The sequence below is a fragment of the Prinia subflava genome, chromosome 4 (assembly GCF_021018805.1).
Source record: "Prinia subflava isolate CZ2003 ecotype Zambia chromosome 4, Cam_Psub_1.2, whole genome shotgun sequence".
Lineage (NCBI taxonomy): Eukaryota > Metazoa > Chordata > Aves > Passeriformes > Cisticolidae > Prinia > Prinia subflava.
The window spans coordinates 13,676,651-13,699,390 of NC_086250.1; the positions used below are offsets into that span (position 1 = coordinate 13,676,651).

Genomic DNA, 22,740 nt, shown 5'->3' on the forward strand with positions numbered 1-22,740 from the left:
TTTGGACAACGCTCTCAGGCACGTGGTGCGACTCTTGGGGTGCCCGGTGCAGGGCCGGGAGCTGGGCTCCATGATCCCGGCGGGGCCCTGCCAGCTCGGGACACTCAGCGTTCCTATGATTCAAAAGAGGTGGAGGTGTGAAGGCCCCCGGCCCAAGGGCGGCCCGGTCCCGCCCGTCCCCGCCCATGCAGCCCGATCCCGAGGGGACACTCCCGCTGCGGAGGGGACAGCTCGGGAACGCGCCTCGCTGGCGGTGCTCGCTCCCGCCAGGCTCTCGCTGCTGGCCCTTTAAGGGGCGGGGCGTGGCCGCTCTCCGGGGCGCTGATTGGCTGGGCTCGCCCCCCTCCCGCCCCCTGCCCCCGGCGGGGCGGGCGCGGGCGGCGGGCGCGCGCGCGGCGGCGGCGGCGGGCGCGCGCGCGATGGTGGCGGGGGGCGCCGCGCGGCTGCTCCCGCTCCCGCTGCTCGCGCGCGCCGCCGCGGCCAGGCTCGTGCCCGCGCTGCCCGGGCAGGCGCGCGCGGGGCGCTCGGGGCTGCGCGCCGCCCGCTGGGGCGCCCTGGCCGTGGCCGTGCCCGCGGCCGCGCCCGCCGGCAGCGCCTGGAAGGAGAGGCCGGGGCAGCGCGGCCCGGCGTGGGCGGCGGAGCGCGGCGCGGAGCGGCCGCCCCGGGGGCTGCTGCGGCGCTTGGCGCTGGTGCTGCGGCTGGGCGTCCGCGCCTGCGGGCTCCTGCTGCGCTTCGGGCCGCTGCTGCTGCTCTACCCGCTGAGCCGCCTGTGGCCCGGCGTGGGGGCGCGGTGGCTGCGGCTGCTGCGCAGGGCGGCCGAGGCCGCCGGCCCCACGTGTGTCAAGCTGGGCCAGTGGGCCAGCACCCGCAGGGACCTCTTCTCGGAGGCCTTCTGTGATGAGTTTTCCAAGCTGCACGTCGAGGTGAGCCCGCACCCGTGGGGCCACACCGACGAGCTCTTGAGGAAGGCCTTCGGTGAGGACTGGACGGGCATCCTCAAGTTCCCGAGCCGGGAGCCGGTGGGCTCGGGCTGCGTTGCCCAGGTGTATAAAGCCTATGCGGACCTCGCTGCCATCGCCGGCTCCCGCGCCAAGGAGCTGCAGCAGCGCTCGGAGCTCAGGTCTGCCTTGGAAGCGTGGGAAGTGTCAGGCTTTAGAGGCCTCCTCGGGTGGCTGAGGAGGAGGAAGAGCAAGGAGGGACGGGACGAGAGCAGGGAGGAACTGAGTTCTGCAGACTGCTCCCAGGGAAGTCCCGTGAGTGGGATGTCCCTTGTGGAGCAGAGGGCCGAGCCACTCCTGAACTCAAATCTCTCATCGGCCAGACATCTCATGCCTGTAGCCATTAAAGTAAGTCCTGTGCCTGAATGGTAGGTGTGTGAAAATAGAGCGTGCTGGATGAGGCCCATCAGATTTTAACTCCCGTGGAGAGGGGCAGCTCCCTAGGCCAGGTAGAACAAGAAGGGATGCTGTCTCTTGGTGTCCGTCCTCAGTGCTTTTGTTCCAGCCGGCCACAATCCACACTTGCAGTGGTGGGTACTAGGAATGGCTCCAAGGGCCAAATTTACATTAAAAGAATTCGTATTAAGGTTGGTTGCACCTTCCAGAGAGCAGACCTCCTTCTCTGCTCACATGAAGAAATCTGGAACATATAAAAGTGTGTTCCAGCAAAGTTTATTTAAAGAAACCTTATGTCTGAGCATCTTCAAATGCTAATCAGTGACAGGGCAGGATTGAAAGTGGTGGAAAATGTCTGTGGATGAGACTGTAGTCTCGGCACAGATACACTGAATTTGACAATGATACAATGTTTCTTTATAACCGAGTCAATGGCAAATTGTGAATTTTTCTTAGGACTAGCCAAGGAAGCTGGTTGCCTCCCATTCTAATAAGCTGGGTTCTGTATATTTGAAATGCATCACTCGAGCTCATGGAAATGGAGTGTCTGGGGGGCTGATGTTGCCACTGCTCATTCGTGTGCAGGTTCTGCACCCTGGGCTGGTCCACCAAGTCCAGATGGATCTGTTCCTCATGAAGTTGGGCAGCCGCATCATTGGACTTCTCCCTGGGTTCAAGTGGCTCAGTCTGACAGAGATTGTGGAGGAGTTTGAGAAGCTGATGATGCAGCAGGTATGTGCCAGGCTGTGGTCCCCAGCTACTGAAACAAAACTGCCCTTTGTCTTGCTACTGGCTGGCTCTAACATTGTTCACACCACTGCATTTTAAATGGTTAGATGAAGGCTGAGTTATTTACTTCTGTTCTTTACTCTAATCAAATCACATATCATTACTGTAGGAAAGCTTATATGCTCACAAAGTAGAAAAGCAATGAAAACTGTTTTTATTAGACCTAAAATTATTTTTTAGACTTTGAAAATAATGTTTAGACTTTGAATGTGTTTTCTAGTGGACAGCCTGAACAGCTAGCTAGCCATAGTCAGAGTCCTTTTTGCAGCATTGTGAAAGGTGAACACTGGTGAGACACCTCTCCTTAGGAAAGAATCTCTCCAGGCAAGTACTCAGGCATGTGGGGATTTTTTTATAATTCTACATATATGTTTGCAGTCTGTACTTACTAGTCATGTTTGTTAGCACTGAGACAGATAGATGATAGATAGATAGGCATAAATAACATTTCCACAGAAGTTAATAACACATTCTACTTTGTATTATCATCAGACTCACAGTGTCAGTAAAGTTTTGCAAACAGATCCTTATTTATTAATGTCTTCTAAAGATACAATGCTGAAGCATTACTACTATCAAATTTACAAAGATCTCACTGCAGGCTTAATTAGGCTTGTGTTTCTATAAAATGAGCCATTATCTGCTAATTTCATTTTTGTGTCTAGATTGCAGAGTCTGAAATCTGTAACTAGCTTTTGAAACCCTTAATTACTTTCTACAATTCCAAAACCTCTGCACAGTAAATGCATGCTGGGAACTGTTGACTGTGGTCAGATGTGACTCGAGGTCATTTGTACCAGTTCAGCAGAGCTTGGGTGGATGTGCAGAAGGCTGAGGGGTAGGAGAACATCTAGGAGGCTCATTGTAGCTTTTTCCCTTGGAACAAAGAGGAAGTATTCCTGGGATATTCTCCATTGCCAGACAAGGGAGGTGAGGCAAGGTTATCCTGTCTCCTTGAGCAGTAGCACACAGTAGGAGAGATACCCTTGTGTTGATACACTGGGTCTCTGAAGAATCAGGGCCTGGCCTTGGCACAGTGGATTCTTTTGTATGCATTACAATTAATTTCTTCCTGCTATGGCTGTGTCTGTCAAGTGAGGCTGGGGCTGCAGTTCTTCTGTCCTGTCTGCCTGCCTTGCTATTTGGACAGCAAGCTTCAGTTCAGGATAGGATTCAGTTTAGGATCTTGTCATATTTTTGAATATAACGTGGTCCTGGCCTATTTTGAGACACCATGGCTCTAGCAAGGCCCCCATGTTTGAAGGTGTTGGGCTGTGGACTGTCCATTACCCGGTCTGCTCCTCTTCCATCAGGGAAGGCTATGAGCCTGTAAAAAGCACCACCCTTACTTTGTTTCTGTTGTGGCTTTCTGACTAGTTTTGTTGGTATTGAGTATTGCAACTCGCACAGAATCTGAAGATCTAATCCTAGTTGAGTCTAATTTCTAACCTGCTTTTCTGTTTCTCCCTTGAGATTGACTTACGCTATGAAGCCAGAAATCTGGAGCGCTTCCGACAAAACTTCCTAGATGTCGATTTTGTGAAGTTTCCAACTCCCCTTTGGCCCTTGGTGACAGCAGATGTTCTAGTGGAAACATTTGAGGTAAGAATTGCAGGGTCTGGCTGCGGTGGTAGCATTGAGAAGGCCCCAAGGAGAACATGACAAGGAGGTGTTTCTTTTTGAGAAGGAGGGATTGGAGGCAGAAGGATGCTTTTTTCTTGTTTGCTTGAGGAGATTGATGTCCTTTCTTAGGGTCTCTCCCACTGTTTTTGTTTGCAAGCAGTGCATCCCTGAAGACAGGTAGCAGACAGCTCCATATGGCAGTGAACCCTTGGCCTGAAACCAAGCAGACCAGCAGCGTGTCCAGCCACCCTGTGCTTTGCAAACCAACACCACGCTTCACCTCTCCTCTGTGGTGGGTCAAAGCAAGGAGCTCAGCAATCTGACACTTTCTGATCCTTGCCTCACTTCCCTTGTGGATGTTTGAGTCACAGACCAGAGCTAGTCTCAGGCTTGGTTTTCCTGCATGTGACCCTGGCAAGGGCGTTTCTGTCCCTGGAATACCACCTGTCTTTCCAAGGAGCAAACCCTTGGTTCTCTCATGTTCTCCATCACACTAGGTTCAGGCTCTTTCTGCCAAGCCCTTTCTGGGGTATAACCATCACCTTCCCCCCACTTGTGGCACCCAGGTAAAGGTGTGTTTGAAGGGGGCTGCAGGGGTGTTTGACTCCAGCTCTGTTTCAGGAGAGTGAGCCCATTTCACGCTACCTGCACGTGGAGATCGGCACGGAGCTGCGGCAGAGGCTGGCCAGGATGGGCATGGACATGCTGCTGAAGATGGTAGGCACTTGGCTGGGGCTGCAAGTGAAGGTTGCTTTCCTGCAGAAGCTCTTCAGTCTGGGTAATAAGACAGTGTGACTGAAGAGAGAACCCATTTGCTTCCTACCTGTACCTGGTCTGGGGAAGGCCTGGGCTGGACACGCTCCTGCTTGGGCCCTGACACCCACTGATCCATTCAACAAATACCCACATATTGCCCAGGTACCTTAAAGTGCACCATCATTAGCAAATGTCATGTGCTCTGCAGAGATTGTGGATGTGACTCAGAGGGAAAACAATGAGCTGGTTTCTTCACTTATCAACTCCTCTGAAATTGCCTTTTTTGGGAGAACTGTATCTGGAGAAAAGACAACAAACTGGATTCAGCTTCTGGCTATCTAGTTCTTCTGTAGCTGAAATAATCCCAGATAATCTGGAGGGTTAAGAGGGTGGTACAAGTGTCTTGTGAGGAGCCATGAGAACCAGCAGGGAAGAGCTGCAAAGCTCCTGGCAGTGCTGAGTGTGTGGGCAGCGCGTGTGAGATGAAACGCTGCTGCTGCTGACTGCAGCATTGTGCTGGGGCAATAGTGAACCTCCTGTTCTGCTCCAGGTAGTATGACAGGCTCTGAAATAGCTTTACCACTCAGAAAGGCAATGTTGGAACCAGAATAGTTTTATGCTAAGATAGGTTTCAAATTTTAGGACTAGAAAGAAATTGAAGAAACAACATTATGTCTGTAAGTAAAACGAATACCTCTTTCTTGAGTACTCTGCAGTTCTAGTCCCTTGCTGTCCAGGACCCTCCATTTCAGGGCTGTAGCAGAACTAGAAGAGGTGCAGAGGAAGGCAGATAGGATGATTACTCATGTGGAATGGCTTCCATACCAGAATGGTGAAATAATTTGGACTCTTAACTCTGGAAAACAGAAAGATGAGTATCTTATACAGAGATTATGCAGTCATGAGTGCACGAGAATGAATATGGATCTATTGTGTAGGGTTTCTCAATAAGGAGGACATAAAATTAGCATAAGTAATTTTTTCAGGTGACACCAAAACCATATTTTTTCACACAGCTCTGAATATTTGCATGGCAGTTGAGCAAATTCATAGGAGAAATCCATGAAATACAAAGATAATCTCCGTGAGGCAGGAAGTCCTGCAGTCCCAGGTGGCCAGGAGGGTTAAGGGGGGAGGTAATGTTTTGTTCTTTCCTCTTGCCTCTTTCCTCTTTTTGTTGTTCCCTTTCTGGTGCTAACTGCTAGCATAGTCAGGGAAGAGCTACACAGATTTATTTCCTCTTTTGTTTTCCTTGCAATGTGGGTTGTTGTCCTGCACTAAACAAACTTAACCATTCACTGTAACCTTTGCCACTGAATGGCAAGTGGTCTCTTCCTACTGCATTACTCTTTGCTAAGGCCCACCAGCGTACCCCAATTTAGAGCCAATTGCCAAAGGGCAATTCTGCCATTCCCTGCTGGGACTCCTGGCTGTCCCTCCTCACCTGCAGCAAACACTGGGTTGCTTCACAGAGCTCTGCCGATTACAGCTGGTCTCCAGCGGAAGCCACCCTGCCGTGGCGCTGTGAAAGGTGATGTCCCTCACTGGTAATAACAGAACAGACCACGAACAGCCCTCTGCTGTTTGTCTGGGGGCTTCGGCGCCGCCAGGTTCGCCTGGAACGAGCCTCTCTCACGCTTGCCTGTCCCGCAGATCTTTGTGGACAACTTTGTGCACGCCGACCTGCACCCCGGGAACATCCTGGTGCAGGGCAGGGCGCGGGCGGCGCCGCAGCTGCGCCTGGTGCTGCTGGACGCGGGCATCGTGGCCGAGCTGCGCGGCGCCGACATGCGCAACTTCCGCGCCGTCTTCACCGCCGTGGTCCAGGGACAGGTGAGGCCCCGGGCAGGGATGCGGCTGTGGAATCTGAGTTTTCTATCTCCCCTTAAAATGCCAACAGGGGTGAGGAGCCTTGCTAGCACCCTGTCCCCAAACACAGGATAAGTTGTTCAGCTGCAGCAGGGAAGCTGCCAGAGCGGAGCAATTTCAGGGCCCCAGGAAGTAGAAGGGGCTAAATGGGAAGTATTGGCTGTCCCTTCCTGGTTAGGAGTGCTTCTGCTGCAAGTCAGGACTGCCCGGGAGCCACTGGTGCAGAATCTGTCGGTTTTGCTGGAGAAGAAGAGGGAATGGGTTAACATCTTGATCTGCCACACATGTTCCCCTCTGCAGCCATGCTGCTGGAAGGCCCATATGCCTTCCTCCATTTTGCTGTTGTGTCAGCAGCTATAGAGGAGAGGAAGGAAAACTGGTGTGTGGGGGGGGGTCTGACCTCTGCTAGGCTCCTCCATGTGAGGGGAACTACATTATCCTCCTTCCCCCTGAAACTCTCACTGTTAGATGGACTAGAGCACCCTGTGCTGGTGTCTCCTGTTCATTCTGAGAACAAGCATTGTGCTCTGACTTGCCTGTTGCTGTCTCTCAGCTGCAGGGTGAAGGGCTCACTAACACACCTCAAGAGGGACACGTTTTATCTCGGTCTGCTGAGGCATGCTAAAGAATCCATGCTAAACCCTGCATCCAGGCCCATCCTGTGCTGCCAGGGACACTTCTCAGCTACTAAAAACAAGAACTGCAAGCATCTGGTTGCAGGTCACCCGTGATCAGGTTCTGATTGCTGTTCAACTTGTTTCTCAGGGGGAGAGGGTGGCAGAGCTGATCCTCCACCACGCCCGTGCCAACCAGTGCCAGGACATCGAGCGCTTCAAGGCTGAGATGGCAGAGCTCGTGACCAAGGCCCGGGGAAACACCATTGCCTTGGGAAAGGCAAGTGCACCTTGTCAGTCTCACCTACCTGAAATTCAGTGCAACCTGGCACTGAAAACTGACACAAAAAGGTTTTTTGATCAGCTGTTAAATTTTCCTTCTGTATTGCAGCTTCAAGTGGGAAATCTCCTCTCAAGTGTCTTCAAACTATTGATGACCCATAAGGTGAGGTCCTGTCCCTGTCTGCCTTTAATAGGTGGAAGTTCATGTGGGCAGGGAGAACTGGCAACATGAGGGGCTAACGAGGAGGGGGACTGATTTCTGAAACCAACTGCTAGGAGGGGAACTGCAGGAATGCATCCAAGTGTTGCAGGCATGCTGTTTCTCAGGTCTTACACACACTCTGCCAAGCCAATTTTTTTTTTCTGTCTCAATACTTCATTTCATGGTTGATATTGTTTACTAAAAGGAGTATTTTTCTAACATACAGTTTTTCCTACCTTTTTTATAGTCCCTTAGACTAGAGATATCTCCTTATAACTGATTATTTGGGAGACAAGTTTCCACAGCTGCAAACAGCTTTGGAAATCAAAAGAGCTGTGGTGGGTCCAACTAGGGTTGTCAGCCACAGCGCTGCACAGTCCAGCTGGTGAAGTTCCATTGTAGTTCCAGGTGTGCAAATGCTCTCCTCAGCCTCTTCCATTCCCTCTCAGCTTAGGCAGAGCTGGTACCTTGGTTGAAGAGGTACAGAAGAAAATCGTGTCCACTGAGTCCATTCAGTCTGTTGTGGTTTCAGGTGAAGCTCGAGAGCAATTTTGCTTCCATCATCTTTGCCATCATGGTTCTGGAAGGACTGGGGCGTTCACTGGACCCTGAACTGGACATCCTGGAGGCAGCTAAGCCACTGCTCATCAAAACTGCAGCTTCTGCCCTCAAATAGACTCCCGTGGCTGCTGCCCTCTCCCTGTGGGGTTACCTGTGCTGCCTGAGAGCTGCCGCAGAGCGAAGCTGAAGGTGGGGAGTCAGAGCACCCCAGGGATGTGGTGCATGGGCTGCTCTCCACTAATGCTGCCTTCAGCCACTTCAGCCAAGCACCAGGCATGGGATGATCAGAAGGTCTGTTCCAGAAAGCAGGAAGAATTTGCACAATTGGACATTTCCCACTCATTGCACAGTTCTGAGAGCTACTGTGCTCTGGTAGTTTTTAAAAACGTCTTCAAAAAGATGTTCATTGATCAAGTCTGTTTTAAAATATATCAGGTTAAATATTTCATTTACTGACTCACCTGTCACTGTGGAATGAGAAATGATATTCTAGCATCACCTAAGCAAGACATTCAGGCTGAAAAAAGCCACTAAGTTTGTCTTCTGTACTTTTAACTTCTACTTTTATTGTAGAAGTGTCCTAACAACCTGCATGTAGAGAGGTCTGTTCGTAGTCATTTTGGATGACAAAAACAGACTATTTCAATTTTTTTCAAACTCCTGTACTCTAGTACATTGTGATAGGAGTTTGGATTATAAACAGCATAATAAAATATTTACCTATGCAGAAAAACCTAATTCCACAATAAAAAACTTCTGGGAGTATTTGTCCTGTTCTTAATTTTTCTGTTTCTGAAACTTAAGAGGATTTTTTTTCTGCTCTGTATGATTTTCTCTACTACCCTCCCTGGTGCTCCCCTGGTTTCACTCTACTCCAAACTTTAACTGATATACAGATACTTAGGGTTTTTTTTCCAGCAGGTTTCAAACCAGAGTCCAAGCATTTTCCTGATGGATCAAAACCACATTGTGAATGTTTAAAATCAAATAAAGCCAACAGAAGAGCTGGATTACACTTAGCATTTACAGTCAGTTATTTTAATAGCAGCATTAAAATGATTTTATGGCTGCATTTTAATAGTGAGAAATACAGTCCATGAATGTGGGGTACTGAATATATTCCCAGACAGACCCTGTGGGAAACAGCAGTAGAGCAGGGTCTCTGCAGTGGTCTGTTCTCAGGTGGTTAAGCAATGAAGAGAAAGTGCATTAGCAGACAATCTACTGGTTTATGGTGATTATAAAGTAATGATTAATAGCATATAAATGAAGTCTGAAAAATAAGTTCAGGTTCAGCTCAGTATATTTCATGTACTTTCCTTTAATCACTGCATATTCCATTTCCAAGTGCATAAGGATAAAAGCAGGAATGGAGTTTAACACCTTGTAAGTTTTAGGCTTGTTTCTTTAAGTCTAATTGAAGTCATAAGCAGGCAGAGCAGTGTCCTAACTAGCACAGTATTTTATGTAAAAGAGAACTCAAACAGGAAGAGAAGCCAGCAACCCCCAAACATTCCCCTAAGGAAAATCCCCATGTGCCACCAGCACCGTGTTCCCTCAGCAGGGTGTGTGCCAGGGGTGGGGCACAACCATCCCTGTTCTTGCTGAGCAAATTCCAGCCACCTTCTCCAGACACTCAACAGAGTGGAAACTGTTCCAAAGGATGGGATTTCATGTCTAAAATGCAAACTGTGCCTCACATGTAGTTTCCATAATCTGAAGCAAATTATATTTTCTTCAGACCTTAACTTTGACTTTTTTTGTTAAAGCCTTCACCTTCTATTTAAGTTCAGCCTTTCCTTCTCCCTCTTTTTTGTTCTTTAGGCAAAAATCTGAGGATGGTTCATGCACATCATGGATCCTAAAGTTTAAAAATACCCATTTTAGCTATTAAGGTCTCAGAGTAGTTTGTAAACATCTGGATGAGAGACTTAACTTTGTCTTTTTAGGGAAAAGCTGAAGGCACAGCCTCTCCATTTCCCTGCAGGAATGCAGTCTGACACTGCTAGGAAGCTGCTGGCCATTCAGAAGATTTGGCAGGATTTCAAAAGAGCTCGCTTTTACAAGTTTTCTTAATTTTAATTCTTTTCTTTTTTTTTTTTTTTTTTAAGAAACTACCATTATCACTGGTGCTGTATTCTAGTAGGAGGCATAATTTTTTATAATGTGCCAGAAACTGTGTATCATGTTTCTAAGTGTACACAGAATGTCAGGATGAATTTAAATTTTGTATCTAGTTTGGTTCTAGGCATTACTTGAAACAAGGTATCACATATATTGTATTCATTTTAGCATAATTCAGTGTAAAATAAAGATATTTCTATATAGCTCTCACTGCTTCAGCAAATAAATTGTGCCATCTCCTTTGCTAAATACCCATCTGAAATTTCTGTTTACCCAGAGCTGATCAGTGATTTCCTTTGGCACAGCCATAGGGAATTTTGTACCTCAGGTGATGTGAGGAAGAGGGAGCACTTCAGGATGTGAGAAGCTTAACCTCCTCTTCCTCCTCTCCTTTGGCACTTCCACTCACCACAGTGCAATGCACCATAAACCCCTCCTTTCTGATACACATAAGTGCCTCTAGAGGCTCCCTCCCAAGGGAGGGGGAAGCCAGTGACCCCAGGAAGAAACGCCCAGCACTCTGGCTGCAGTGAAAGGGAGACTAAAGGCATCTCCAGGAGTCCTGATGCCCCCTGTCCCAGCTCTGCCCTGGCACACGGACTCACAGCAGGTCTGTGGAGGGCTCCAGGCCCTGCTCACCGCTGTGCAGCTCCTCAGGCGAGCAGGGATGCCCGGAGCAGCAGCAGGTTCTGTTCCCTGAGGTACTGCTGGAGGGCACGGAGTCTTTGGCCTTCTTTTTCCATCTTCAGACGAGAACTCTCTCTCCTCTGGAACATTCTCACTTTGGCAGCCTGGTGCTGGTTTTGCTGTTTGTCCTGCCACTGGGATTCTTGTTCCAGCACTTCCTGCCGTGACTGCACTCTGCTCCTCAGAAGCTCCTACATAAAGACATTCAAACCTGGACAGTCAGCCTTCATGCCAAATTCCATCCTCACTTTTCATCTCTGTCTAACTCTGGGGCCCCCAGCACAAGGAGGACATGGACCTGCTGGAGGAGTCCAGGGGAGGATGATGAAGATGCTCAGTGGGCTGAGCACCTCTACTATGGAGCCAGGCTGAGAGAGCTGGGCTTGTTCAGGCTGGAGAAGAGAGGGCTCTGGGCAGACCTCAGAGCACCTTCCAGTGCCAAGAAGAGAGAGGCACTACAAGAGCTAGAAAGGGACTTTCTACAAGGGTGTGGAGTGACAGGACTAGGGGGGATGGCTTTAAACTGAAAAAAGAGTGGGCTTACATCAGCTTTCAGGAAGAAATTCTTTTCTGTGAAGGTGGAGAGGCACTGGCCCAGCCCAGAGAAGCTGTGGATGCCCCATCCCTGGCAGGCTGGACAGGGGGTCCTGGTCTAGTGGAAGGTGTCCCTTGCTCTTCCTGACCAGGGGTCAGGGCTAGATGAATCCAATCCAAATCATCCTACAGCACTATGATTCTCACTAGTAGAGGTCAGAAATGGATATAATCTATGGAAATTAGTTCCTTGCATCCAGGAAGACCGCTTTTATAGCAGAGATAGGGAATTTAACTTTCCACCTTTCATCTTTATACGCATGCCAAAAAAAAAGTTACCCTTTTTTATCGCTAAATGATATAGTTATATTGGATGTAAACGAGGTGAAATGTACAAATATTCCAGATACTGACACTGCTGGAAACATGGCAGAAGAGGAAAATAACTTCTGGAATTCCCTTACCAGCCTTTCTTTCTCCTGTTCACAGCTCCTTTTGTTGCTTTCTGCCTGCAGCTCCTCTCTCCTCAAACGCTGTGTCTTTAAGAACTGAAGCCTCTGCTTTGCCTTCCTCTCCTCCTCCTCTCGAAAGGAGGATTCCTTCCTGCTCCTCTCAGCCCCAGCAGCCTGGAGCAGTGCCACGTGCTGCAAAGCTCTCTCTTTGTGCTCCAGCTGTTTCTCCAGCTCTTGCAATGTTCTCTGATGCAATCGCTGCCTGTTTCCAAAACAAAATTTTTCAAATTTCTCATAAAGAAAGAGCAATAAAAAAGAAAGACAGTGCATAAGACACAAAGCAGATATTTTGGCAATCCGTGTTCAGTTAATATTCCAGGACTCTTTGTTAGCTTTTGAGGATTAAACCTGTGTCCAGAAGTGCCAAAAGCCCCAAATGGGCTGGTGCCTGACGTCAGCACTGTTGGTCTGAGAAGAGGATTGAAGGGAATTTGGAGACAATGCTGTGAACCCACTCCCTTACACCTCGAGCACCAGTTCTATTCCAGCAGGGAACACTGGGACCCCTCCACAGAATCCAGCAAAAAGCACGCCATGGGATGTGCAGGGACTGAGGAGAACAGCAGGGAGCAGATGTTACCAACCTCCCACCATTTAGCACAAAAAGCAGTCAGTTCCCAGCATCACCTCTGGCTGTCCCTGTGCTGCTGCCGGCGGGTGCCCTCTGCCTCTTGCTGCTGCTTTCTCTTCAGCTGCCTCTGTTCCTCTTGCCACCTTTTGTGCTCAATCTTGGCTCTGTTGAAGTCCAGCTCTTTCCACCTCTCCTGAGATGCACCACTAAGGACTGATTTCTAAGAGAAAAAAGCAAACTGAACCCTTAGTCCCAACAGTGTATTTTTCTAATGCAAACTGTAAACACACAAAACCAGAACAGCCCAGTTTTAATGTCACTCCTGAGGCCTAGAAGCTACAAAGGCTCACAAATACTGTAGTGTTGATTCCCATCCATGAAAACACAGAGGATGATGCTAAAACCTGTAGAAAACATTAGGCTTAATCAACAAAGAGGTGTCTGAAAATCCAGTCTTATGAGTTCTCCAGAGGTCAGTAAGCTGTGCTGTTCTGGTGTTAAGCCAATGCTTAAAACTCCCCAGTCTTTGGGTCAACTTCTGGACTGGATGGAAAACCCAGGTTCTGACCACAATATTATATATTCCTTCCCAGATTTTATTACCAAGAGAAATACCTGTCCCCCTCTGGCCAAACCCAGAACATTCCTGGATTTCTCTGCAGGTATTCCAAGCCTTCACCCCTCATTGTCTCAGATTTCTACCCATGCTCAAGTAGTCTTTGTGTTTTCTTCAGTAGTAGCTTCATTTCAGTGCTGTAGTGTTCCCCATTTGTGTTTTTAAATGCACTGTGCCATGTACAGAGATGAAGAAGCACCTACAAGGCCTCTTTTCACAGCCATAGCAAAACACTTATTTGTTTTTGTACTCCTTACAGTGCCCTTTGTGAGGGAAGTGCAAGTAAACACCATCAAACCTTTAGACTTATTCCAGTTTACATTGCTAGAGCTGTTTGGGGCTGGAACAGAGTTCCCCCAAAATATCCTCCTCTGTCAAATGCATCCTCCTTTCTCCTATTCCCAGGTGCAGTTGGCAAGCTCTTGCTGTCAGCTGCTCCTCTGCAAACAGATTGTCTCCTTCCAGTGCTTTCCTGGGGACAACTCGAATACCACAAGCTGGAAAACTCTACAGGACTTTCAAACAATGTTCCTGCCAGTCTTACATAGCATTTTGAATGGTTTCTCTTAACACATTGATCTGTCTGGCTTCCCAGGGGCTGTAAACAGCTTTGTTCTCCAGTGTAGTGCTATTCTTAGCAAAAAAAAAATGTACCTTGTGGCTTTTTGTGTTTAATGACACGTACAAGGAGAGATCAAAGAAAGAATCAAAGGTGTTTTATAGGTGGGAGGTGAACAAATGTTTTCCAGCAGGTAAAGTACCAGCCTAAGGATCAGAAGTTTTCTAGTTCCACCCCTGCCCTTACATGCACTCTTTGCTGTGGGCCTCACATGACTGCCTAAACTTTCTCCTTTTTGCTTTCAATATCTGTAAAAGAGGATTTTTTTTTTGTTATCTAGTAGAGCTGGCTGAGAAGCTTATTTAGAAGAGATTAGATCTAACAAAAACATTCTGTCAAAACTGATGAGCAAAACCACCACATGTGCCCTATCCTGCACAACGTGGGTTCCCAAGTGGAGTCCTTAAGTTTCTAATGATGCATAACCATTATTCTACACAGGCTTCATTTTTGTGCAGCAAAAACACTTGTGAGAGATCAAAGGACAGAACATTCTCACATGACATAAACAAATCTCCTCCTCCTAAGAACTAAACCTGGCTTGGACCAAATACTCACTGTGATGCTCTTGTCTTTCAGAAGGTTTGGGAGATGTGTGGATCTCGCAGGGTTGGTGGGGCTGTGTGCCCTCTGCACACCAAGGGCTGATCTGATGCTCAGGCTGTCTTTCTCCAGGGCTTGGTGCACTTGGGCAAAGAAGCTCTGGTGCCTGAAAGGAACCAAAGCACTCCTTCCCAGGGCAGGGCTCCTGTGGGAATGCTGGACTGGAACTCCTGCCACTCTGCGCTCAGAAAGGTCTTTCAAATAAATTACAGCAAGGACATATGAGAATATAGGAAGCTTATAAAAGAAAGCAAATTAAAAAACCACAAAAGGTCTGCTCATATGAAACATATTCAAGCAAGGATTTTATAACATTTTCCTCTGAGGAAGTGGGACAGATTTTAGTCTCCACAAAAGAGGTTCCAGCTTCTCAGAAACAAGCTTGACACTGCGTTTAGGCAAGAGTTTTGCCTGACCCTTCTTACAGCCACTCAGGCTAAAGGATTGTTTACATGGTATGTCACAGACAGGCATGAGCTGCTCTGAGATGTGTAAAAATGATGGATCTTTTGACAGGGCAAAGCCTGAGCTCTACATCTTGCTGAGAGACAGGAGACACTGGCATGGGCACAACCCTGCTAAGACAGCTTTTGGGTGACTGAGAACATGAGCAGAGTTTGCCCACACCTTTCTGCTAAGGACAGGGCAGACCTGAGTGACAGCTGTTGCATGGAGTGATGCTGGAACATCAGCTGGGAGGAAATCTGCACTCCTGTCTGACTTTTCATTCTCCCTCTTCCAGCAGTGTCACAGGGCAGTAACAGAGAAAGCTTTAGGCTTTCAGAATCCTCTCCTAGATACCTGCAATTGTCACAAAGCTGAGAACAGCAACAAAATTATCAAAATCATGATCCAGCCCCTTTTGCCTGTTCAGGGAACAAAAATTTACTCAGTTACATTATAAAGCAATAATTTTCAGCACAGATAAGAGGATTGTTCTGCAGAATAGTCCTGATGAAATCTTGTCGCTATACACAGTCACAGTTAATGCTGCATATTAATTTTTAAAGTAAGGAAATTTTTGTTTATACTGAGCTGTATGATATAGGTTGAAAAACCCCAAAGCTGCTACTGCAATGGCTGCAAAATCTCAATTTTCATCTGAAAATGCTTTCACCTTGAGAGAAGACCAATAACTTCTCAACCCACAGCACCATTAATACCTATATATGAAGATGGCATCATGGTATTTTCTTGTGAAGCACCAAGAATTATGGTGACAGATCTTACACATGATGCCATCCTGCACCGATACTATGTGCTAAGTCTTATGTTGGGTAAAAGAGCTACAGTTCCAATACCATGCTCATGTGCAAAATTAGCTTCAGTTTCAGCATCCTGCTGTCTGCTCTCTGCTTCTTCCTTGTGATCTGTCTCCATTAGCCAGCTGTCTGTGTTGACAGCAGCATCAACCACAGCACGAGCCATCTCCCTCTGAGGGCCCTAGAAATGACAAGAAATGCAATCCTAATCCAGGCCTGATAAGGAAAAGAATAGGTTTATTTAATGAATTTACAGTGTAAGATCTTAAGTTGTAACTGAAGTTTAAGAGAGAATGAAAAAGAACAAATGCTGGGGGAGTTCTGTACTAAAGAAACAACTCACAGGTAATTTCTGATCACTTCCTGAGTTTTCCTGTGTCTCCAAATGAGCTAAAGTACTTTTGCCAGAAAGAGTCCAAACTGGTACAGAGATGAGGCCAGAGGAGCTCTGGCTGAAAGACAGCCCATGCTTCTGGCAGATTTTGGATTCTAACCCTTGCAGAGCAATGGAGAGAAGAGTGGCAGGAGCTGGTGCACATGAACCTCCTCCTTACTGACCCTCACCCAGTGCCCTGCTCACAAGCACCAAATCAGCTGCTGAGGACTACGTGAGTCTCTTGTGAGAGGGGCCACCTCTACCAGGGTGGAGAAGTATGCTAAAAGAATCACGCAAGAGACTGCCTTGGTATGGAGCAATCCCTACTGTAATCCTTATCCAGTGTCAAGTCTTCTGACACTTTTTCCTTTTTTTTGCCTTTACCTCCTTCACACAGAAGTAGAACGTAGAGGGACTGGGCTATACAACACTTCTCATATTCTGCATCTGTGGAAGAGGTTTCAGAAGCCTGCTCCAGCCAGGGACAATGACAGATTATAGCTCTTACCCCAGTCAAAGGAAGACAGTGCAAAGACTCTCCATTCTTTAGCAGGCAGGCATAAGGACCAGGCCTTAAACCTCTAGTAATTGCTTGGTACCAAAAGTAGTAAACTTGAAGTAACAAAGCAGATATTTATACAAATAACAGACCATATATTAACAGAAGAACCAGGATGAAGCACTTTTTACCTTCTCAGTTTCTATAACCTCACGGTCCTCTTCCAAACAAGACCTAACATCTTTCAGAATGTTGTCTGTCTCCAGTATCTTCTCTTCCGTTTTCTCTTCCTCTCTAGAAACACTTTCTGAAGATGCAATCCTCAATTCAGACAGCTCCTGTTCTATTTTCTTGCTGAGCTTGTCTTCAGTCAAGCTTGCCCCCGGGATGAAGGCGTTTTCCTGCTGCACTCTGCACTCTGCAGGCCGTGTGGGATCCCAGGCTGCAAGGCAGCCCTGGGGAGGCGAGGTACACCCCCAGCTGCACTCTGCACAGGGATGGGGGCAATACAGAGCCCCTGGGCAGCAACCCAGCTCCACGTGGGCCTGTCTGCAGTGCCCTGAGGCTCTGTAACCTGGTGCCACAAGGTATGGGTAATCCAAGCTTGAATCCACCACCATCTGCCTGGCTGCCAAAGGCATCTGCAGCTCCAGGATGATGCGTTCGCTCAGGGCCAGGGGAATCCGCAGAGCTTGGACAGAAGGCACCTCCTTAGTCTGCCCATTCCAGAAATTCACAAGCACTCTCCTTTCTTTGTGCGCTGTGCCTGTTGGGGAGAAAGAAAAAGGGCAAGTAATGTATTAGCAGCATGTCACTCTGTGTGATTTATCTCCTAGAGAGCAGGAAGTAAAAGTAATGACTTGTGTTTCAGACAATTCTGTACCAACTTCCATGATTTTATTCTTTACAGGTTGAAAACTTGACCTTCTTCTGAATTTCCTGTGAGGAGACAGCAGATATAAAAAAATCTCACTTGCCACAGCAGGTGGGATTTTACTCTGAAATACCTGAAAGTAGACTAACAGATAATCAGGTGACCCTCAGGAGGGTCAAGAATGTTTTGTGCCTTGTGTTGGGAGGATGCTGCCCCCAACCCCAAACTTTTTAGCAAGTTTTCACCCACAGAACAAAGCAAAGGCAAATTCTGTGAGCTGCATTAATTCTGACCCTGAAAAAGTGGCTTAGTGCCAACAATAAAAACACGATGACGAGAACACAAGCAGCAGCAGGTGAATTCTCCATGCTGGAGCCTGTTCTCTTCCCTGCAGTGGCTGCTAAAAAAACCAGAACACCCAAAGCAGGTACCTAAAGGTGCCTCTGTGTTCTCCACAACCCTTAGCACAGTGCCAGGGCCAAAACGTTTGGCTGCAGCCTCCCATGGTGCCAAGACCCTGTCCCCTGGAGCAAGCGGCTGCCGCCGGGCGTCTTCATAATGCACAAGGTCATAGAGAGGCGTCTCCTGCCGGCCAAGTTGGACCTTGCCCTTCGGAGCACAACTTTGGTCAAACTCAATTAAAAAGCCTTCCCTGGAGCCCTGCAAGAGTAAAACAAGTGGTTTGCAAGGTCCAATTAACAGCCCAGCTTAAGTGCTAAGAGGGAAGTGGCAGAAAGCCCAAGAAGTGGAACGTGATCTGGAAATGCAGCTTGCCTCTTCTACCAGAGTTTCACTGTACTGTATCCATACCACTTTAAAAGTAAATCTGGGGGTTAAAAGCTGACAGATTTTTTCTTCCTTTCACTTTGGAGTTAGATTTTAGTAAGAACACAGTCAGCAGGCTAAGGCAGCACTGTACCAGGAAAGCCTCCCACCAGAAAAAGAGCAGCCAAAAGAAATTGTATATGATGCAGTTCACTACAGTCAGAAGGATAACAAACAATCCTTCAGCAATCAGAAGGGTAATAAAGCCGTAAAAAAGTCACAACTGTCATAAATTTAAATACTTTAATTGAAGCCTTCAGCAGTGAGGGAGGGCAAGAGCTACTGGCAGAAGCTCAGCCTTCTCTGCAGATCTTTGAGTGCACTTACACAAACAATACTGCCAGCTCCTACTCCAGCTGATGCCACTCGTGCCTACAGCTGTCCCACTCTGTTCTATCCCACACAGAAGCTTACAGACATCCTCCCCTATACCAGCAGCAAAATTTATTTAACTAACCTGCAAAAGGAACTGGATTTTAAAAGAAAACCAGCAGGGGGGATTTTCCATGTGGCATCCAAAATCATCTCACAATTCCCAGGAACATGAGAAAAAATGAGGAAAGCTCTCAGTTTGGTAAAGAGAAAGTGGACCCTGAAGACAAACATTTTGGATTACTGCTTGCTGCTAACCAACTCTACTGTTAGGCTGGGCAAAAGTAGACAACAGGGCTAAGGGACCTATTTTGTCTGTCTCTGAATAAAAACTCATTATAACTACAAAAACAGATTGATCTCCAGGCTGCTCTTACTTGCAGGGCTCCTCACAGCAAACAGGCAGACAGCAGCAGGTAACAGATGAAGACAAGGTGTGGGGAGGCACCAGTGGCTGTGAAGTGCACTCTAACACCTGAGGGCCACCCCACAGCAAGGGCTTGGGACTGGTGAGGGATGGGAAGAACAGAGGGAAAACCACACATGCTCTCACAGCCAAGTTCCCAACAAACAGTTACTTCACCTCCTGGACAACGTGCCCCAGGTAGTAACAGCCATCAGCTTCTCTCCTTGCCAGCACACGAGCCCCCCTCAGGACACGGGAAGCCTCCGAGGAGGGACCAGTGAAATTCCTTTTGGCTGGGGGGATCAAGGACGTGCAGCAGGGAGCTGGGCTCCATGCACAAACAGCACAGCTGTGGAAAACAAAAAACAAGAAGTAACAAAAGGCTCGGCAGCAGATACTCTGCAACTTACTGCAGTGCAAACAAACTAAAAAACATGGAACAAAACCCCCACCCTGCAATAACTGTCTGTGTCTCCCACCTTTTTCTTCCCTGCTTTTCCAGTGACCCACCTACAGATTATGAGCTTACTGTGTTACTGGACATCTTGGCAACAGAGAGCTACAGGAATCTTTATTAGCTGTGTGGCAGCACTGGACATGCGAGATGGGTGTGGAGCTTACCTGGAAGGGGGAAGGAGGAGATAGAAGCAGAAAATGAGCATGATTTTTGGACACTAAAATCCTTAAACAGGAATATTGTCTGCAAAGTTGAATTTACTTTCAGTTTATTACTCCTCTTCATAATTCTTCCACCATATCTTGTGGTACTATGCTGCTATCTGTAAATTCATCACAAATGGCTTTGATTTTGAAAAATCAAGTTTGAAAAGAAGGAATACTAAAAAAACCCCTAAGAACTACTTGCACCTGGTTTCTCTTCAGCTGCCAGGTGCATAGCAGGGCTGGGGAGCCAGTGGCCACATGTGCACTTCTGCTGCTGCTGCTTACACAGTTTCCAAGCTCCCCTGGCAAGCAAAGCTGAAAGGTCAGTGAAAGGACCTGAAGTCAAGGAAAAGCAAAGAAAGTGGGCATTCAGTCTCAGGGGACAAAGTTGCCTCTGCAGGTCAAAGCTAGCAGTGGAGACATCCGGCCTGAGCAAGATGGGAAACGTGAGATGCTTGAGAGCAAGGACACAGGGAATGCCAGGGACTGCAAGAAGGCAGAAAGACAAAATACAAGGCAGTTGGAAGGCAGAAGTGGCAATAAAATTATTAAGTTTGTATCAAAGCATTCAGCTTTTATGGAAAAACATAAACTCAGTATGGAGCACTCTGCAAGGTTGCAACACGTTGCACATGGTAAGTAAAAACAGTGGTTGAAAAGTTTGCTGCTCTTCCCTGCAAACTGCTGCTGAAAATGCATTAGGGATGCTACAAGGCTCAGATGAGCAGGGAAATTAAAATTCCTTAACTGCAAGGCTATCCACTGCTGTTTCAGCTGAGGATGTCAGGTGTTTGGGGTGTTAACAGATGGAGAAGATTATTATTAGTTATCTAAAATCCCTTTAGGATTTTAGGAGGGTCACAGAAACTCTTCTCCGGTTCTTTGTGGAATGTTATCCAACAAAGATTCAGGAGGAACTACAAGTGTGGATTAATCTTCCATTAGCATCGTACCTTGTCAGGAGGAGGAGGGGAGTGTTGGATTCCTTGAAAGGACTCCCCTGATAGTCTGGCTACTTTCTCCATTATTTTTTGCTTGCTCCTTTCGTGATCACCTCAGTGTCCCAGAAGCACACCATATGCACTACTGCACACAGCTGGCTCTCCAGAGGCAGCCGGCAGAATTCCTCCGACCCTTGCTCTGGCAGGTACCGGTGCACAGATCCACGCACAGGCAGGATGGCTTTTCCATCATCCTCAAGAGTCGGGACTGAAACCAGGCTGCAGCTCCTGGAACACTGCTGAGAGAGCAATAAGCCGCACCGCTGTTAACACCTGCGGGAGAGGGAAAACGAGAGAGAACGAAACTCTCTCGGTTGCTCAGGTGGGAATTCTGTGCCGGGTATTTCTATGCAGAGGCGCCGGCAGCCGGCCCCGGGAGCGGGCAGAGGCTCCGCGCCGGCCGCTTCCTCCGCGACAGCCCGGCCGAGGGCCAGTCCCGCGTCCGGCCCCGCTGCCCCGCAACCGGACTGCGTGCGCTGGGTGCCGGGCTTAGACACAGGGACTGCTGCTGCTTTCGCCCCTTCCTTAAACACCGGCAGGCGGAGCCGTCTCCTCTCCCCGCCCCTCCACAAAGGAGCGGCTTGGCTGGGGAGCTCGCCCCGCCAACTTTGGGAGAACTCACGGAGAGCCCGCCCTTGGTGCCGCCCCGGCCTCCCGCGTGCAGTGGGGAGTGAGGGGGAGACGGGCGGGGGCCGTGCCCCGGGACATTTCCGTGCCCCGAGCTGTCCCCGTGTCCCGAGCTGTCCCCGTGTCCCGGGCCACCTGCGCTCCCTGGACAGCTCCGTATCCCGGCCTCCCTCCGCTCCCGGGATCCCCCGGCGCCGGGGCCGTCCCCGCCCCGGAAGGCGGCGGCCGCGCCAATCGGCGGGGCTGTTGCTGGGCGGTGCGGGTGACATTGGGCTCGGCCATGGTGGTGGCGGCGCTGGGCCGGGCGGCGGGGCGGCTGCTGCGGGCCGGGGCCGCCGTGCCCGGGCGGCGGCGGTGAGCGGGGCGGGCCGGGCGGCGGGGCGGGCCGGGCCGGGGCCGGCGGGGCCCGGAGTGAGGCGGGGCCGTGCTGTGTTGCAGCGCGGGCGGCGGGGTGCACATCCCGCCGCGGTACCGGCAGTTCCCGGAGCTGACGCGGGCGCAGGTGATTCGCGGCGAGGTGCTCAGCGGCTTCATGTGGTTCTGGATCCTGTGGCACTTCTGGCACAGCTCGGACATGGTGCTGGTGAGGCCGGCGCGGCGGCCGCGGGCGGGGGACGTGGGCCGGGCCCCGGCCGCGCTCTGACGGGCCTCTCCCCCAGGGACACTTTCCGTATCCCGACGCTTCGGCGTGGACGGACGAGGAGCTCGGCATCCCCCCGGACGATGAGGAGTAGCAGCACACCGGTACGGCTCCCGGGGCCCCTCCTCGCACGGCCCCGGTGCGGCGGTACCGCTGCAGGGGCCCTGCTCTGGGCAGGGGTCCGTGCGCTGCCCAGGGGAACCTGCCCAGCCTCTGCGGTACAGGAGGCAGTGTCCCACGGCTCACTGCCTTCACACGCGTGTCTCGGGGGCCTTAGACCATGTAGCCCTGTTTTGGCAGTGTAAGCCTGCACTGCAACAACCGGCTTTGTTATGAGTTGCAGCTTACCTGGCATCAGTTCTAAATCATTTTCTTCATGCTGCTCTGTAGAGCCAGCATTATCTAACTTCAAAGATGTGCTCTGTTTCTAGAGAGATGTGTCCAAATGTCCCCTTAAACCTTTGAGGCTTTTGCTTGTTTCTAGTTCTTTAATTACCTAGTCTTTTTTAAGCTGTAGTGTCACACATTACAGCTCTAAACCAAAAGCTTCAACTACTGCTAAAGGCAGCACTGAGGAGGTCCTTCTGCTCTGCGTGGTGGGAAAAGGATGAGCGTAAAGGTTCTCAGGTCTTTCTTCTGTTACTTTCAGGTTCCTGGAACTAATTGAGGCCCCTGGAACTAAATATTTGGCTCCTGGGTCCTTATGTCAATAAAACTGCAACAAAGTCTAAGCTGAACTGTATTGTTTTCTATTTTAAGTAGATTTTCTGGACAATTACTATGACAGCTCTAAAGCTGTGGTACTTGAGTACCCATGAGCTTCTGTAATGCCTGCTTGA

General features: G+C 49.1%; 3 protein-coding genes across 11 annotated transcripts; 2 read left to right on the plus strand and 1 right to left on the minus strand.

Moving 5' to 3' along the window:
* The first annotated feature begins 185 nt into the window (after positions 1-185).
* Positions 186-8,855, plus strand: ADCK2 (aarF domain containing kinase 2). The gene is made up of 8 exons (XM_063395580.1): positions 186-1,346; positions 1,980-2,126; positions 3,657-3,785; positions 4,428-4,523; positions 6,216-6,395; positions 7,197-7,325; positions 7,437-7,490; positions 8,062-8,855. Exons 1-8 carry the CDS (start codon positions 186-188, stop codon positions 8,203-8,205), a joined length of 2,040 nt encoding a protein of 679 aa, XP_063251650.1. The 3' UTR covers positions 8,206-8,855.
* LOC134549711 (trichohyalin-like) lies at positions 4,451-21,476 on the minus strand. Of its 9 annotated transcripts, none has more exons than XR_010080159.1 (12): positions 20,587-21,311; positions 19,500-19,591; positions 19,148-19,319; positions 17,799-18,027; positions 16,685-17,259; positions 15,658-15,799; positions 14,312-14,550; positions 12,575-12,738; positions 11,900-12,149; positions 10,820-11,092; positions 4,729-5,418; positions 4,451-4,580 (listed from the first exon to the last, which is right to left on the minus strand). XR_010080159.1 is itself a non-coding variant. In XM_063395573.1 (11 exons), exons 1-10 carry the CDS (start codon positions 20,656-20,658, stop codon positions 10,868-10,870), a joined length of 2,160 nt encoding a protein of 719 aa, XP_063251643.1. In that variant the 5' UTR covers positions 20,659-21,311; the 3' UTR covers positions 4,530-5,418; positions 10,820-10,867. The 9 variants fall into 9 exon arrangements, 7 of the variants coding, with proteins under 7 accessions (XP_063251643.1, XP_063251645.1, XP_063251646.1 ...); XR_010080158.1 differs by having other exon boundaries at positions 4,530-4,860; positions 5,257-5,418; XM_063395573.1 differs by having other exon boundaries at positions 4,530-5,418.
* NDUFB2 (NADH:ubiquinone oxidoreductase subunit B2) lies at positions 21,456-22,632 on the plus strand. The gene is made up of 4 exons (XM_063395582.1): positions 21,456-21,615; positions 21,700-21,844; positions 21,921-22,005; positions 22,551-22,632. Exons 1-3 carry the CDS (start codon positions 21,542-21,544, stop codon positions 21,993-21,995), a joined length of 294 nt encoding a protein of 97 aa, XP_063251652.1. The 5' UTR covers positions 21,456-21,541; the 3' UTR covers positions 21,996-22,005; positions 22,551-22,632.
* Positions 22,633-22,740: the final 108 nt, after the last annotated feature.

Coding starts and splice junctions, on each gene's coding strand:
- ADCK2 (XM_063395580.1), top strand. CDS start 186: ATGCAGCCCGATCCCGAGGGGACACTCCCGCTGCGGAGGGGACAGCTC. Junction 2,127..3,656: donor AGAAGCTGATGATGCAGCAG/GTATGTGCCAGG, acceptor TTCTCCCTTGAG/ATTGACTTACGCTATGAAGC. Junction 6,396..7,196: donor CCGCCGTGGTCCAGGGACAG/GTGAGGCCCCGG, acceptor CTTGTTTCTCAG/GGGGAGAGGGTGGCAGAGCT.
- LOC134549711 (XM_063395573.1), bottom strand. CDS start 20,658: ATGGAGAAAGTAGCCAGACTATCAGGGGAGTCCTTTCAAGGAATCCAA. Junction 15,800..16,684: donor AGGTTATAGAAACTGAGAAG/GTAAAAAGTGCT, acceptor TGTCATTTCTAG/GGCCCTCAGAGGGAGATGGC. Junction 14,551..15,657: donor TAATTTTGCACATGAGCATG/GTATTGGAACTG, acceptor TTTATTTGAAAG/ACCTTTCTGAGCGCAGAGTG.
- NDUFB2 (XM_063395582.1), top strand. CDS start 21,542: ATGGTGGTGGCGGCGCTGGGCCGGGCGGCGGGGCGGCTGCTGCGGGCC. Junction 21,616..21,699: donor GCCGTGCCCGGGCGGCGGCG/GTGAGCGGGGCG, acceptor GCTGTGTTGCAG/CGCGGGCGGCGGGGTGCACA. Junction 21,845..21,920: donor ACAGCTCGGACATGGTGCTG/GTGAGGCCGGCG, acceptor CCTCTCCCCCAG/GGACACTTTCCGTATCCCGA.